The 17,494-nt window shown below is 36.3% G+C and overlaps 1 protein-coding gene across 1 annotated transcript in view; it reads left to right on the top strand.

Annotated features, from left to right (window-relative positions):
- LOC115485364 (receptor-type tyrosine-protein phosphatase N2-like) overlaps positions 1–17,494 on the top strand; it is a 187,570-nt gene that overhangs the window by 32,536 nt on the left and 137,540 nt on the right. The window contains exon 6 of the mRNA XM_050970472.1: positions 12,926–13,005. Coding sequence (XP_050826429.1) covers positions 12,926–13,005 — 80 coding nt within the window. The remainder of the gene's footprint in view (positions 1–12,925; positions 13,006–17,494) is intronic.

Raw genomic sequence — 17,494 nt, 5'->3', positions numbered from 1 at the left:
TTAGGTAAGTGAATTGCCATGGATGGGAATCCAACATCCTGTGTTAGCTCTTGATTAGCTGGTGCTTGGTAGTAATCAGCTTATTTTATGAAGATAAAATTGTCTTTCACAATCCTGCCAACTTTAAGGACAGACTTCAGTTCACAGGATGTCCCCAGGCTTGTCTTCCAGAGCATCCAGTCCATCTCTACAGCTGATTTGTTGTCAAGTTCACATTGACATAAAGTTTGCTCGCCCTGTGATGCAGATGAGTTGGAATAGGTTTAGGGAATCCATAATTAGAAATATTTCAACATTGAAAATAAGATCCAACATGTTAGTTGTCACTTTTGGATGCAGCCTGAATCTTTATGGAAGTAATAGTTATGCTTAATATGTTTTGTTAATGGTTATGTAGCTGTCAAATAAGTTCCATTATTTCTTATTACATCATTAGAGACCATTAAAAGGATATTAGCATGCTGATGTAATTATGCAAGCAGACGTAAAATTACTATAGTTATGATTTTATAATCTAATTATGGGTGTCCAATGGCCCTGGTGATTGATTGTTGGACTGGTATCAGGGATTGAAGTCAGATGGGTACTTCTGTTTAGGAGGGTTTATATCTATTTTCTTTTAAAAAATATGACTTTGCAATCTGCAACATTAGTCTTCTTCATGTAATTGAGTTATTCACAACATGAGACCTTATCAAGAAACATCCAAATATAATAAAAATACCAAAATCTCCAAGCTCAACTTTGAAAGTAGTGGAAAGGACACAGAATTAATAGTCAAAGTCATTGATTAGAGCAGAAATGACTTAACCAATGAGAATACAAATAATTTTTGAATTTGTATTTAATGTTCTCACATTTGGGGTATTTACTGCCAACATTGTAAAGGGGAAGGATGAGCTCTGACCTTAGGAGAATACCTTCTTATGGAAAGAAAACAAATTATTCTGATTTCATAGTATTTCAGGCCTTATATCCTACCATTCTCAGCTTCCAGTCAAGAGTGAGATTTTCAGCTGAATATTACATTCTCTCTAGACTGATATGATTTTCCCAATTGCCTTGGAAGATCTTTCGCTCTAGGTGTCTCTTTTTTCCCCATTTTGTTCTGCTTTAGCTTCCCCCACCCATTTATCTTAATGGCAGTTTCCTCATTTTTACCTTCTAATATACCAAAACTCAGTACTCAAAGAACTGAACTTTCAGGAGATGTGCTAACTTGACCAGCATTTCCATTTTCATTTACAATTTTTCAGCAGAAAACCTCTAGCAGAGCATTCTTTATTCATTCCATAAAACTACATTAATCTCAACCTACTGCTGTTGTTTTGAAGTGCAACAATTCACTATATAACCATATAATCTATATGTATAATGTTAAGAGTGAGCAGGACACTTAGGCTAAATTTGAAATGTTAATATAAATAGATTTTTTTAAGGTGAAAAGGCTGATTCTGATTATCCTATATAACATCCTGGATTGCAAAGCCATTTCATTTGACCACTATTCCCCTATCATGAATGGATGCATTTATATTGTGCATCCAAAACTAAGTTAAAAGAACAAATCCCTCATCTTTCAGAATCTAAATCTCCAACACCCAGGATTCAGGCTGGCTGTTCAGCTTTCCCCTCACAGTGCTCTCTACCCCCACTGGGACTACAGCTGAATTCAGTGTTTACCTTAACAGTTTATTATATGAAAAATGAAAAATTCAGGTTAACTGAAGGTATACAAGAAAACCATATGAAGACTTCAGCTGATAAATATCTTTCAAATTTTGTAGCAGACACAGCAATGTGATTTCATATTTTGAAAAGAAAATACTATAAATTCAAAGTAATAGCTAGTTTCAAAATTTAACTAAGCTTGACTTATTTAGATGATGAGAATAAACAAAAAATTGACTTTGGACCGAACTCAAGCCATTTTCTTGTTTTGTTCAGGTGGCCAATCCTTTGAATAACACTAATTATGACAGACTTCTGAAATATTGAATCACATCTATATATTTTTCTACAGCCAACTGTTTTATTTCATGATCAGAAAAGAAATCCTCAGTTAATGAGTAGCTCTTGAATGTTTCATTTTATTTTCATTGTTCAATGTGTGACTTCAGGCTTTATTTATTGCACTTAATTTAAATTCTGCTTTGAGGTCAGAAACCCCATTTCCTTCTGTTTTGGTTTGGATTTCTTTTCCTATAGTGCTCTTCACTACACTATCAAAATTCTTGGCAAATATGAATTGATATATTTAACTCATATGAGATATGGGGTTTTATTAGGACCATCCAAAGCTGGAGTTATGCATGAAAAGATTAAGGTCAAAGCTTCTACCACTACAAGGTGTCCAGTGTGATGTCTCACTGCATGGCTTACTCAGTCTCTTCTGAAACAAACTTACCTGACTGGGACAGAGATCCCATTGGTTGCAATCTGCTGAGCATTCCATTACCTGAGCATTCAGCAGTCCCAGGAACCAGCTCTCCATCCAGACAATAGTGCTTGGCCTTTAACAGAAATAAATAAATAAATAAATTCCTGAAATATTTATTCCTCAAATGAACTGAGACAGAGTCTAAGTCTGAAGTAAATTATTTCCGCAGAATTTAAAGTAACAGGAAGGAGGACCTTTAATTCTTTATTATTTCATACTTCATTTGCAACATACCTTCTGAAGTCTGATAAAATTGAAATTAAGGCCCCTGAAAAATTGGTCTTCTCTACTACTTGACCACCATTCATCTTTGGATTTCAAGGATCCTACTGAAAAAAACATTTTAAAAAGAAAGGCTGCATTTCTGTGTTTGAAGTAAGATAAATTTTTCCTGTTGTACAGTAGCATGTCCATAGTTTTTTAACAGTTTTGTCTAAACAGTGATTTTAACAAAAGCTTGAATTTGGAAGGCTTATCATGAGGACAGTTACAAGCACATTCTTTTCATACTTCAAATCTCTTGTTTCCATGTACTGGGGTTAGAGACATTTTGCACCTCCTTTTCAAAGGACAGGCCTTGCACAACCAAACCCTGCCTACCATTATCCCTGCTCTTAGGAAGAGCTGGAACGGTTGGTCTGGAATAAATACAATTTGAAAAGCCAGCCAACCGTCCCAGTGGAAAGAACCTGAACTGAGGAAGATATCTGAAAATCAAACCAAGTGGTGAAAGTTTGGAAAAGCTTAAAACACTTTCAAATTGGAAGTGTTGGGCAGGCAGAGGAGTGAGTGGATCTCCCAGCCTCACCTCTTATAAACGAGGGCCTTGGCTGTAGTGTCCTAATGATGCACTGTAGGTTTTGTTCATTGTTTGTCATAGTACTTTTATAACACCTGAAAAATTCAACCAACCAGTTAATCATATTCAGTCATCCAGAACCTAAACACTGGAACAATACTTGGCATTTTCACTCCATTGTGCTGATGGGTTATGACATGTGGTGTGTGTATGCTCTAAATTTGAACAACTCAGGAAATTATTGAGAGGCAGAACAGTGTGAGGGAGGATTATTTAACCACTGAGCACTGGTAGGACAGGTAGCACAGGGTCTTGTTAGGTTTGCATTTGAAAAGTTCCCTCCATTGTGCAGATTCTCCACGATTCCATTCTCCTTGATTTGGTGTGATTAATCTTTTCTTTTGTTGTATATTGAACAACTGTGGATTAATATTTTTGCAAAGTTTTTTTTTCCAGATTGGCAGATTCTGTTGTCTATGTCATTTAGATTTACTGAATGTTCTGTAACTCATCCTGCTCTCCTTAAGATACTGTAAATTAACTAGAAATATTTTTTTTTTAATTTCAAGTCCATTTATTGTCCAGTTATTAAGCAAGATTTGTATTTCAGTTTGAACTGAAATACAAATACCATGCTTAGTCTCAATAAAAAGGCAGACCTTTCAAGAAAGTTGAGCAGTATTTTTCATCTGCTCTCTGATCCTAAATAGCAAACAAATAAGTGTGGTTATTTGACATTATCTTGTTGAAAGTGTTATAAAAGCATAGCTCAGGAATTATGGAACCCCTTTTTTTTCAAACTTGACTTCTCCCACAGATTTAATGAGTCTGGGAAATAAATTATGTGAAAAATGTAGTGCTGTAAATCATTGCATGCAGGCATTTATAAGAAATTACATTGTGTTTTCTGGTACATATTGTCTTATTTGACAACTAATTTATAATATAAAGATTCATCACTTTTTAGAGGAATGATGATAAGGAAAAAAAAAGGTGAAAATTTAAAATATGCATTTCTTTACTTAAAAATGAGTTATTCCACAACCTTAGCATTACATTAGTCTTGTGGCTTTCTCCCCTGAGGTACAATACATTTTGTGTTCTTTTCTTAAATGAATGTGCATATAACCAAGATAATTTTGCCTTCTCCACTGTAACTTTCCTCCTAGAAAAATATAAAAATCATTAAAGCAACAGGAAGCATTTTGGCCTGCAGCATTTTATGAATTCTAGGTTGCAAAAGAGAAAGACCATAAAAATCTAAGGAGATTCTTATAAATAATATGTATGGTGCTTGGCTTTCCATTACAACATTGCATCTCATTAAAACAGAGAATTTGCATCTTTGTAATCAAAAGCAGAATGAATCCACTATTATTGATAGATTTCCATGAACTCATAGGTCCCTGCTCAAAAGGGATATGTGAACTTCTGAAGTTCTTCTTTCTTCACTTCATATTTCTCTGCTACTCCTCTCTCTGTGTGACTGAGGATGCCATCATATCCCTTTTTTAATAAAATCAAAGTTCATAACATGATAGAGTAGGCAAGATATTCTCCTTTCTTTCAAGCAAGTCATTGAGTGCGTGCCAATGCATTTGATTTATATAACACTTCACATATTATTAACAGGTAATAATTTCCATTCTGCAGAGGGGTAGATTGAAACCCAAGGCAGTTTGCTTTATTTTCTCTAAAATGGCACAGCACTTGATGACAGATATGAGAATAGAAACACAGAACTGTGATTCTCACTCTTGAACTAAAGCTTCATCCATAAATAGAATTACTAATATTATAAATGAAAAAAGGTTTTAGTGTAGGGATTTGTTTAAAAGAATAACCTCTTAAAGGAAATATAAAAAGTATTCTGTGTCTGTGTCTGTCTTGATCCTCCTGCCCTTAGCAGCCTTTTTCTCCTGGAAGTACAAACACACTTCTTTTTCTCTCATTTTGTGATTTGGCTGGTTGGATTGCAGGACCATTACAGACCTGCTGACCCAGCCCAAAAAGATAAAGGATTCTTTTGCATTTTTGTTACAGCCTAGCCAGTATTTACTGTTTATTGCATAAACAGGTCAATCAGTTGAATTACAACCTGCCTGTGGAAGGGTTTGTATGGCTTAGGAGCCATAAAGACAGAGCAAATAGGCATCTGTATGTGCAACTGAAAAAGTCCAACAAATTTCTCTTGCAGCGCCTCCTTTGCCAAGGAAATATCTCTACCTCACAGCTGGCAGGGGAGCCTCAAGAAAAAAATCTTCTCATTGGTTTTCTCAGAGCTAAGGGAGAAGCCAACAGGTCCTTATGGGGAAAAGCAGGAGAGCTCAGGTTATAGCACTTAGAATTTGGTGGCCTTTTGAACTAAGACTGTAGAAAAGTTTGGGGTTTTTTTGTCTTTGGTTGTGCTGCCTAATACTGATGCAAGAAATTTGTGTCCTACACGGATCCTATCAAAGCTCTGAACATTCTGAACCTGTACCTCTGCAACAGCCCTAACAAGTGAGTCATGCTCCTCATTAAGGATTGAAAGTCACTTGTGCAAGCAGAGCAAAAGGTGACTGTCATCCCAGCAGAGAAATTTTATATGTGCTTTCAGCCAGTTCCATTAACAACACAGGTGTGTACAGGGTGAGTAGGGCTGAAGGCTTACTGGGTGAATATGAAAAACGCCTGCTGTTTGTAGATACAAAGGTATAAAGAAAAAGAATGGAAATATAAATAGAATGCTTTTTTTTTTCTTTTTTATGACATAAGTCATTTTATCCTTTAGCTTAATGCTTGGGGAGTGGAAATAAAATCACAGTACATTTAAGAAGCTTTTTGAGACCATTCTTCCACCCTCACAGGGTCCAAACAGGGTTTTTTTTTTTTACCATAAGAAATTATAGCACTTGTATGGTTTGTTCTTTTAAATACTGTAATTAAGAATCTTATTTGCATGGTAGGCAAAGCTGGCAACTTTCATGTACTCAGTGTGGTGAAAATGTCAAGTTTCATGGCTTGTGACAGATTAATAGAAAAATTATTTTAAAACTCTGCAAATTATTCATAGATATTGAGTAATCATCAAAAGTTGCATTTTCTGAAGAATAAAAATAGGCCAAACTGAGTGTAGCATCAATCTCTAAATTAAGCGTTGTCTCTTTTTAAATCATTTAAATTGTAGGCTTAGCAAAATAATCTTCACCTCAGTTGAAGCAAGTTGTAAAATCTTTAAAATACTCTTTCATCATCTTTTGCAATGTAAATTAGGATCAGTGTACTTAGCACGATTTTGATGCATATAGATTAAATGATTAATACAAAATTAATGATTAATGTAAAATAATTAAAGCTCCATCTTTTAGTATCGATATCAGAGACCCACCAGACATGGATTGCTGTTATTGGAAAGTGTCCCTTTCTGGACCAGTCATCCCTTTCCTGTGACTTCAGTCTGGAAATTATTCTAATGACAGTAGTGTGTCAGGCATTTCATTATTTGAGCACCTTGTCGTGGCCTCTTCTCTGCCCCTGAAATGCTGCTCTGTGCAGTCACTCCTCAGTGGTTATCATGTCAGGGAGAGAGAAGAGGGCACAACAAGGTGTCCAAGACATGGACACCTAATAACTCATACCTGATAATTCACCATAATTCACCTGATAATACACCATAATTCATACCTGATTTATGAAAAATGCAACTTGCAGAAGTAAATCTGGGCTGCAACTATCAAATCCAGACCTAAGTTTTGTTTCCATGTAGCTGCATTTGTGAGATGTGATTGCTCTGAAACTGTCAACCTTTCTAATCTTTGTGGTCTACCTGTTATGCCTCCCAGCTGCCTGGTGAAAACCCCTCTAATGAAATTCACGTGGTGATAGGAAATCAGGCACTACCTGGTGAGCACTGCAATTAGTGTCTTTCCCTTATTAGGGATTTTGTTTTTCCATCTTTAGTTTCTGGTCACTGTCAGACCAGGGGGAATGCCAGTACAAGTCTTTAACTTTCTCTCTCTATGCTGTGTTTGGTGCAAGAACACTTCAGAGAATGGTGCAAACTGTTCCTCTTAGTGTATATGAAGGATATAAATATTAATAGATAATATATTACTTGCTGTATTGCAGGGTGTTCTGGAACACTGTGTATCATTCTGCATTTTAGGGAGCATGTTGACAGTTTCCTGAGAAGGGCTTGGAAAACTCATTTTGCTAAAACAGAAAAATATTTTTTTAATTGATCACTGGCTGTGCATACATATCTGTCAATAAGAATGTGAGAAGTCATACAGCTCCACATTGATATTTCTGCAGTCCAGGTGCAAAGTGAAGCAAATCTTTGAACAGTACAGATATTAAAGAGTGAGAGATGTGTGTCTTTTTAGTATTAAGTGTGAGTGATGATCAATAATTCTCTACTCAACAGTTCAGGGATGTTATTTTGTATCAGGTCAGCACAACACATCCTTTGCAAGCTTTCCTGAATCTTTGAAGCTCAGTCAGGTGCCTGCTTCTGTAATTTAAATACAGTATGATGCAATGCTTCTCAAAATGAACCCTGGTCAACAGCTCTGGTCAAAACTGTTGGTCAAACTTGAATCAAGTGGTCAACTGATTTACAGCTACTCTGAGGATCAGAAGGAGAAAAAAATAGCCAGTGTATATCTCTTAATCTATTCATGTATTATGTGTCAATGTCCAGCTGAAATTTTCTGCCTTTGCTTTCCTCTGTAATGCATGCTGTAGAAATATACTGTAGTACAAAAATGCCTCTGCTAATTCTGTGCTTTTCCCTATTGCTTTGATTTGATATAACTATGTTTATATACCTCTAAATATAATATATAAAACATTTACATGAGCATCCTAATTTTTCCAGAATTGAGTAGGTGAAAAGGAGGCTTCAGTGCAATATAAAAAACGGACATAAGTGCAATATAAAAAATGGACATTTCAAATTCCTAAACACAGAAGGCATAGAAATGTGTACACATTGCAAGCCATTAGTTCAAGCCCACCAAACGTTTCCTGAGACAATTACCTTCACTGCTATAAAATTTGCTTTGCATAGTCCTCTGGAGCGTTACTAATTGCTTTTCTTAACCTCCAGAGATTAAAGGATTTTGAAATGAACATATAGACAAGTGGTGACTTTAATTTCAAATCTGAGCTTTATTGAGGCAAGCCCTGTTTTATTAAATAGGGTCATTAAGAGAATGTTTCATGTTGGAAATAGCCAATCCTAATCTCCTCATCTTCCTCCAGTCTTGGGAAATTGCACTATGCCTGTGTCTTAAAAATGAGATGCCACCTCAAATCATTTCCATCTGGCATCAGCTCTATGTCTCATCTTCAAGAGTACACAGAGCCACGTTGGCACTTGTTTCTGAGATTCTTTTCCACTAGGGGGTATGATAGACTGTGAGTGCCTCTCTCAGCCAACGTGCCGTGAGATCCTGCAGCGCTGGAGGACGCGCACACGAGGGAGAGGAACAGGCGTGCAAAGCCTGGCACATAATTTATGGAGATTTAAATCCTGTCATTCATAAATATAATTATAACCCACGGCTTGAAAGTGATATGGACCTTGCCATATTGATCACGCTCCAACTCTGTTTATTCACATCATTCATTTGTTGACAGGGAAAATATAAGAAGAATGCTGTTAGTTGTAAAACAATTAACAAAAGGAAATACTTCTATTTTACACAAAGAATATTCTTTGTTTCTGTGTGTGCTGTGCACCCTCCCACCTTCAGATGGGAAATATAAACCCAAGGGGAGGGGATTTTATTAAATCAGCAATCAACCTTCAAGTCATTTTGGTATAAACACTGTAATTATTTCATCTCTAGTAAACAGAATAAAAGACAACAGCACATAAGGGTGACAATTTGCAATATGCTTAGAATGTCTTTGTTAAAAAAACTCTTATTATGACTGAAGGCAACATTATTGTAAGTTAAAAAAAAAGGCAAAAATTGTCACAGCCAACGGGGGGGGGGGTAATTAGTTAGTAAAGTTCAAAAAATAAATTTAGCAGGTCATTACAACAGACATTACATTTTGTATGGGGCAAAATCACTAATTTTTTTTATCCTTGAAGCCAGAACTGCTTACCTTTATTAAAAAAAATTGTAAGAAAGTATAAGGAAAAAGTGATAAGTGCAATTACATTGTATAGTCCAGATACCTTCTAAAATTCAAAATATTCACTTACTTGAGAATAAGCTCATTTGTGTCAGGAAAAAAATGACTACAGATTTACCTGGGGTAATTTTAGTAGCATGCAGCTCAGGGCAAGGATAGACAAAAACTCATGTCTGACATTTTTAACCTCAGTTGCAGCAGATGTCAGATGTGGGTGAGGTTTCAGCCTGGTCAGTGGTTTCTGTGTGACTTTTCTCCTGCCCAGCTGGGTGAGTGCTGGCTGGGGTAGGGTACCAGCAGGAGTGATGCCTCTGCTCCCCCAGCACCTCCCTCCTCTGTGGGAATGGTTTGCTTGCAATTCATCACCCTACAAACATGTGCATCTCAGTGAGCTCAGTGAGCCCCTCTATTTAGAGCAGTTTGAAGACAATTGCCATTAATGTTAGCCAGGTTTCAGAGGGTCTGACACAGTCTCATCTACCCAACTCAAATTTCCTATCAGAGTTGCATTTTATACATCTTGAAACCTTTGTTCAGGCTGGTTGACCTCTTGTTAAAAAGTCTTTTAAAAATATTTTGCAGTCATATAATTACTGGTTTTGTTTAAATGTTCTCATCCAACACATAATGAACAGTGAGGAATTCCCTAAAGGGCATCTTTTGTTATTGAAATGTTTATTTATTGAGTGCTTTTGCCAGAAGCCCCCATGAGAAAAATCTCATTTTACGAGCTCCTGAAGCAGTCAGTTCCCAAAACATCAAGTAGAAATGCAATTTTGACCAAGTAATCTCAAGGTCTTTTGTTTGCTTTTAAATAAACAGAATGCCAATGTGTAAAAAGTTGTGACAAAAGCTGCTTTGTTTTCTTTATTTTGCAAATATTCCTAGTGAAGCCAGGCTGATGTGGTGCTCAGGTGATTTCTAACAGACAAGAATTCAATTGCTACAGTAAAGGAAAGCAATGTCCCACAGAGCAACATATGAGTGGCTGCTTCAAATGATTCTGAGATTTATTCTTTCCTGCAAAAGAATGGTCTTAACTCAGTAGCATCCCACTTGCATAAGGAATTTTTTTCCTCGCTCTGTTTTTTTCTTCTTGTTTTCCCTGAGCAGTGAGGAGCAATGACAGTACTTGTGGCAACATTGGTGTGGGCATGACTCAGATCTTCCTGTGTTCCTGGATTATCCAGGTGGAGTCAGTAGAGAATAGTGGGATGGTTGCTTCACTCCTTGGAAATCCCTGTCTCTCGCTGCCTGGGCTGGGTCACTGAAATGACCCAGTTTGAATCTGTGATTTTACTGATGCCAGGAAGTACAAGGCTGCTGGGAGTGGGGCAGGGCAGGACGAGGGGGAGGAAGTGGGGAGTGGCTGAGAGGGAAAAGTAAAGCATTCAGGTAAGGGAAGTAGGGCAGGAAAATTTTTGTGTTTGCTGACAGAGCTGAAGTAGAACTACATTGTGGTTGAAATTTTGTGTTGGTTCTAGGTTCTCAGCTATAATGGACTGTGCAGTGAAGATTTGGGGGCAATATCTGAAATTGGTTTTTCTTTCCCTTATATCTTGGTGATGCAAGAGCTGCATACTGGGGTGATGCTGCTTTTTTTTTAAAGCAGACTGCTAATGGCACTGTAAATATCTGAGCACCTGAGAGGAATCAGCATTTCTCTTAGGCTGGCAACACAGAAGAAAGGACATTGCAAGATTACTTAGAGTCAGTGTTTGATATCCTAAAGCAGGTGCAGTTTATGGTTGGTTATCTCAGGATTAGTGACAGAACAGTCTGGATTTTTGTAAAGCAGTATCTCAAATAAAAAGTCCTTTTCAATTGTTGAGTATTTTAATCTATAATATTAACACGATGTTGACAAATGTTTTATACTTGCCTGGCATTATTAAAAGTGTTTTTTGACCATTAGTGACCAGACTTTTAGAGTGTCCTTTAACAATAAAATCTGTTTTCTTTTTCTTCCCTGCCCCCAAGAGTACTTCAAGAAAAACGATTGATTAATGGCAGTCCCTGTTAACTCCAGAATAAAATGTGTGCAGTGCATGCTTTGCTAGTAAAAGATGAAAGGATATTTCTTATTATTACTCTGATTCCCTTTGTAACCTCAAAGCAAAGTCTTATAGTTAAGAGAGTCTTTACTATGTGAAATGGAAAAAGTTTAAAGATATTTCTGTCTAGGATAGATGTGATCCAATTAAGCACACTTCATTAAGTACTCTCCATTCTGTGATTGTAAGAGATGAATATGTTACTAAAAGAATAACTTAATACTTCACTTCAAGCCCTGCAACAAAATATTTTTCAATTTATTTCTTTTATGCAAAAATTTTTCAGATTTCATTCTCTCCTAAGCCACTGCCACAGGAAGCTTTTACAGGTACAGTTCCAGCCCATACACTTCACCTTTTAAGCACGGCTGCTCTTCCCAGTATAAATATAATTATTTTCACTGATAATATGAGTTTAAAAAAACCTTAGGAACTTGCATAATACATATTATGTAAGTAAACTTTTATAAAATAGTGCCATTTTTATTTTTCTTCAGACCCTATGCTCTTCTCTGTAAATTCTTGCATTATAATTGGTATAGTCTCTTGTTCTCCAGAAATTTTTCTTCAATAATACATTCACTATATTTTTATGTGTATTTTATTTTATGTGTATTTTTATGTGTGTTTTGTAGATAAGTATTTAAGTATAGTTTTAAGGAGATCAACCTGAAATTTCTTCTTTCTTTTCATCAGATGTACATGTAGGATGTTTATTGGGATGGATGGAGAGTGAATGCAACGTTACAAATGCAGATTTATTTTTCCTTAAAATTACACAATGATATTTTTTGGTGAAACCTTGAGTACACTGCCATTCTACATCTGGCTAATCAGTTCCTTCCTCTGTAAATATCTTTTAGATTTTAGTGCTATAAAGGACCATCAGGCTGCACACAGAAGGGTCTCCACAGAGTCAAATAATTTCTTCTTGCAAATTGTTATCCCCTCTGTTGTTAAATGATAAATACTTTGTGGTATTTTCCTGGTCAAAACCAGCTATTGGATCAGATATGTCCAGAATCTCTTTTCCACACATATTCTTGCAGAATATGATTAAGATAAATATTCTTATTTTCTGTATTGTCCCTCTGACTTGCAGTTGTGACAACAGGAACTGAAGTTGTGTTGGTATTAGGAATATAAAATGTGAAAGTACATGTAATCTTCTTTGAATGCTGTATTCCAGTGATGATCTATGCTGTACTTGACTGAATAGCAATTTCAGTGCCTCCATTTTGCCATCTTCATAATAAGAATAGTATTTACAGAAGTGTTCTGAAGTTTAGTTAATGTCATTGAAATTCTTTCAGACAGGCACAAAATACACACAGGAAACCACAAGAGGTATAAAAATGTATGCAAATGTAGCTAATGAAGCAAAAGAAAGAGGGCTAAATGGTGTCTTAATAGTTTCTCTTTAAAAACCTATTTTGATAAGGAATATTATGCCATGTCTCTTGATTATGAGTCTTACATTTTTTTAATAATCTCTTTCAGCGTGCTGGGACCAGCTGTGACCTTCCGAGTGCGCTCAAACCTCCAAAATATTTCAACTGCAGATGTTGCCAAAGAAGCAGGTAAGTCCTTGTCCTCCTTTCCCAAACTGTGACCCCCCCATGTCTGTTTAGTGGTCAATACCACTGCAAACAGCACAGACACATCCTGTTCTCCCAGAAGACTGACGTTTTAAGGGGGAGAGAGTTGAGAGGTGAGTGGCACGTGAAGAACTGAAGTTTAACATTTTTAAGTCCATTAAAACTGTTTGAGACTTCCTTGTTTGTCAAGAAAATTAAATAGAGGCTTGTGGTCAAGTACCAGTGTGGTGAAAAACTCTTCAGTGTTGTCAAAAGCTCATGAAAACACATTAGTCATTTGTAAAAGATGATCACTTTTCTGATACTATTTTTCAGGGAACAAAAATGTAATTACACCTTAGCCTTAATTTCTGGAACAAAAAAAGGTAGAAATATGCCTTTTTTGTTGTGCTGTTTCATCTATTTCAATGACAAGTTAATCTTGGAAGTAAAGGTTGCATTTCTAGAATTAAGCTGCTGCTGACTAACTACCACTGTTCTAAGGACTCCTATTGGCTCCTTTTCAGCTTGGGTGTCAACTGTATTATGGAGTTGTTGACTGCAAAAAACAATTTTTGCAAGGTATCTGAATTACTGACTGATTTGTTTCCAAATTACTCAACTGATAGGCTTTAAAAATCAGAAGCAAACAAGTTGCAGTATTGCTTGACAACAGAAACCAGAAAAGTTTGTGTAAATAAACACTGGGAGTTCCAATCTAGATAGTAGAGTTTAGAGTTTATTAACTAGTAGAGTTTCTTACCTTCTACTTTTGCTTCACCATGGATGAATGTAGTTACAGAAAGAACTGGGGTAGCTCCTACGCCAAAACTTTCCTTTGCAGAACGCTTTGCACTGGAGAAGGGTCTTGGTAACTGGTGATGAAAGAGTAGCAAGGTCAAAAAACCCTAGATGTGTGCTGTCAGAACTACAAATTTACAATAAGCACTGAATTATGTGAGTCATGAATGGGTAAGATTTTCTTCCTGGAAAAAATTAATATGGCTTTTTTATAACAGTGATCTTCCCTGTCTTGTAAACTTGTTCAGTTTGTCTGAAAGGATCAACAGATATGATGCTGTTGGTAGAGCCTGCCTGGATTGCCAGAGGCTTTTGGCAAGGTCTTCCCAGAAGTTTCTAAGGAAACTAATTGTTTCTTAGAATGTGGAATATGGAACAGAAAAAATGGTGAATCACTAATTCGTTAGGAGGCAAGAAACAGAGATTAAGTAAAAAAGTATTAGTTTTCTAAAAGACTAGGATAATGAAAAAAAAAGGTGGAAGGATCTCTGCTCAGAGTGTGACATTCAATAGAGTTATAAGTGAATTAGAAAAGAGAGTGAGCAGGATGGTGAGAAATCCTGCTAATACTGAATTATTCACAGTATTAAAGGTGAAAGTTGATCTTAGAAATGTATAATAAAGCTGGGTGAATGGACTCAAAATGGCAGATGAATTTCATTGTAAATTACTGTAAAAATTTCATATGGAGAAAAATAGCTTTGCATACAAGGTCTACATAGTAATGTAGTTAGTGTAGTAATGGGTAATTTGATGAAAATGACAGTTCAGTCTCCATTATCAGTTGAATGAGGAAAAGTTTTTTTAAGAATTATTTGAAATGGGATAGAAAACAGAATAATATCATTTGTTCTTTCATAAATATGTCCCTTGCCTTTATTTGAATACCACATATAGTACTGCTTCTCATACCTCAGATAGATTTGAAATTCTGGTTGAAATGGAAAGATTCAGGGAAAGGCAGAAGGCATGACTAGAAGTATGGAATGTCTTCCATATAACCAGTGGTGCAGTAAGAAAGGAAACTTTATTTTGGAAAAAAAAAGGAGTATGGTGTGAGAAAGGTCTGTCAGCTCTAGAGTTGCACAGTGAATATGGACAGGACTGTATAATTGCTTCTGCAGTGCAAGAACAGATGAAACTCTCAGAAGGCAAGTTTAAAATAAATCAGAATGCAGTTTATAGTTCTTCCAGTTGTGGATAATAAGGCTAACATGTATTCAAAAATTTACACATAAGGAAATTAATGGAATTGACATCCACTGAAATTTAGCAAGGCTGTGGAAACATTATGAAGTCCAGGAGGTTCCTAATGTGCCTTGGCCTATTCCTAACAAGCTACTCTGAAAAGTAAAAATACTGTGACTTGTTTATTTCAGGAAAACTCAAGATATAACATTCTGGTTTTGCTTACCACAGGAATCAAAGTAGTTGTTTTCAACTTCCTTAACTTAAATGCTGCTGAAAAAGTGGGGAGGTTCTGGGGACAAAATAATGGCACCCCAGAGGAAGGGTAACAAAGTGGTGAAGGATCTGGAACATAAACCCTGAGAGGAGAGGATGAGAGAGCTGGAGGAGTTAACCTGGAGAAAAGGAGGCTCAGGAGAGACCTCATCACTCCCGACAACTGCCTGAAAGGAGGCTGTGGCCAGGTGGCGGTCGGTCTCTTCTCCCAGGCAACCAGTGACAGGACAAAGGGAACTGGCCTCAAGCTGTCCCAAAGGAGGTTCAGGTTGGATGTTAGGAGCAATGTCACTGAAAGGGTGGTTAAGCACTGGAACAGGCTGTCTGGGGAGGTGATGGAGTCACCATCTCTGGAAGTGTTGAAACCCAAACAGACGTGGCCCTTTGGGATATCGTTCAGTGGGCAGTGTGGTATCGGGTTAAGGTTGGAGTTGATGGTCTTGGAGGTCTTCTCCAACCATAAAGTTGTGTGATTCTAAAAATTTCTGCAGATTCACCAATTTAAATTAATATTTTATACAGTAATGTTATCTACTATTTATTACATCAACATCCCAAGCATTTTTTGACTTCCCAAGCATTTGCTTAGTAAATTAAAACTTTCAGGATTTGATGGCTGCAGAAAGAGGTTTATAGGAGTTTTACATAAGCTCCTCTTGGTATTTCAGTGTGGCCATAGTATTGTCATAACTAAACCTTATGTTTGTCCTTTTCATAAGTAAAAGTATAAAGAGCTCACAAATCTATCCATCCCTCAAATATTTTAAATTTTAAAAACATCTTTTTTTTCCTTTCTAACTGATGAAGTTGCAGTGCTTGTCAATGTACTCACTAATCAGTTCATTTATTTTAAGCAGACGTCTTACTTCCAGATCTCTAAGCCAAAAATAAATTCTCTTAAAAAATCAACAGCAATATATGCTTACATAAGAAGTTTTTTCAGGCTCTAGTTGTAATTATGAATTTTAAAGACAACAGTGTATTGAAGAAAGCATTCCAAGTACTTAATTTACCAAGGGAAGCCAAAGGAGAATAAATCAGTGCATACTTCCAAGATAGGCACAGGTAAATGCATAATTCCATGCTGTACTGCTCTTTGGGGACTTGACATCCTCCAGGAGCTTGGAAAGCAGATCTTGTTTACAGAAAATGAACAGACCAAATGGACACAAGAATTTCACAGTCTGTCACATCCTTAGAAATGAAAAGATTTGGAAATTGAGGTAATCAGATGCCATAATAAATATAGGAATGTAAATTATTCAGATTTGCAAAAAGGAATCTATTTGTGCAGGTGTTATGTACATGTAAGTCTCACTGATAGCCACAAGAACAGTTTCTGTGCAGCAGTTTGGTCTCATTATTCATGTAGCATATATTTTTGTAACCAAAATGGATACACTTCATATTTTCCTTGCACTATTTAAGGCTTAAATATAGGGAACTATATTTAAAGTTTTCCATCCTCCTCTGTGGAGTTTGAAAAGTGTGCATGTTAGAGAAGACATGGGACTATTTAGCAACTATGCAGGAAGGTGAAGGACTCAAAATACCCACTAAAACCCAAAGATTTGGAAGTATGATAATAAAAATGCTTGTCTCTGTTGTCTTGGAGTTTGAGATTTATTCTTCTTGGTGCACACATGACCTGTCTTAAGGCAAAATAAGCTCTCTAAAATCCTTTAGAGACATTCTTGCTGATAATTTTTTTTTCCCAGTAATTCACGATTCCAATTCTGTGTAAATGTTTTGATTACTTTTGGTTGGGTTTTTTTTTTTCAGTTTCTAGGCTGTATAATTACATGGAGAAGCTGACAACAGAGTAATTTAAAATTGTGAATAGCTTGCTTTCTCACCTTGACAATACCTTTATGTGTTCTAGAGCAGGACACCCAACATTGTCCCAGCTTCACACACTTTGACATTCAAATGATAGAAGACATCTTTTATCAAGCAGCTGTCCTCTGGTCTATTTCTGTTTAATAAGTCAGGTTCAGTGTGCAATGTAATTTAATCTCAATGTTTTGAAGAAATAAACTTCCTCAAGACATAAGTTACCTGCTCTAAGAGTAATTACAGTTGGCATGACATAATTTAGCCAAACAAATGTATATTTCTTTTCAGTTTAAAGGTCAAGAGAAACCTAGCAGAGAGCAATTATCAGTAAGATAGTTTCCTATAAAATTGTAATATATTTGATATAGAAATGAGAAATGAAATTACTTTG

The sequence above is a fragment of the Serinus canaria genome, chromosome 2 (genome assembly GCF_022539315.1).
Source record: "Serinus canaria isolate serCan28SL12 chromosome 2, serCan2020, whole genome shotgun sequence".
In the NCBI taxonomy this organism is placed as follows: domain Eukaryota; kingdom Metazoa; phylum Chordata; class Aves; order Passeriformes; family Fringillidae; genus Serinus; species Serinus canaria.
Note: the sequence above shows the minus strand (reverse complement) of the source record. Positions and strands in the feature narration are given on the sequence as shown.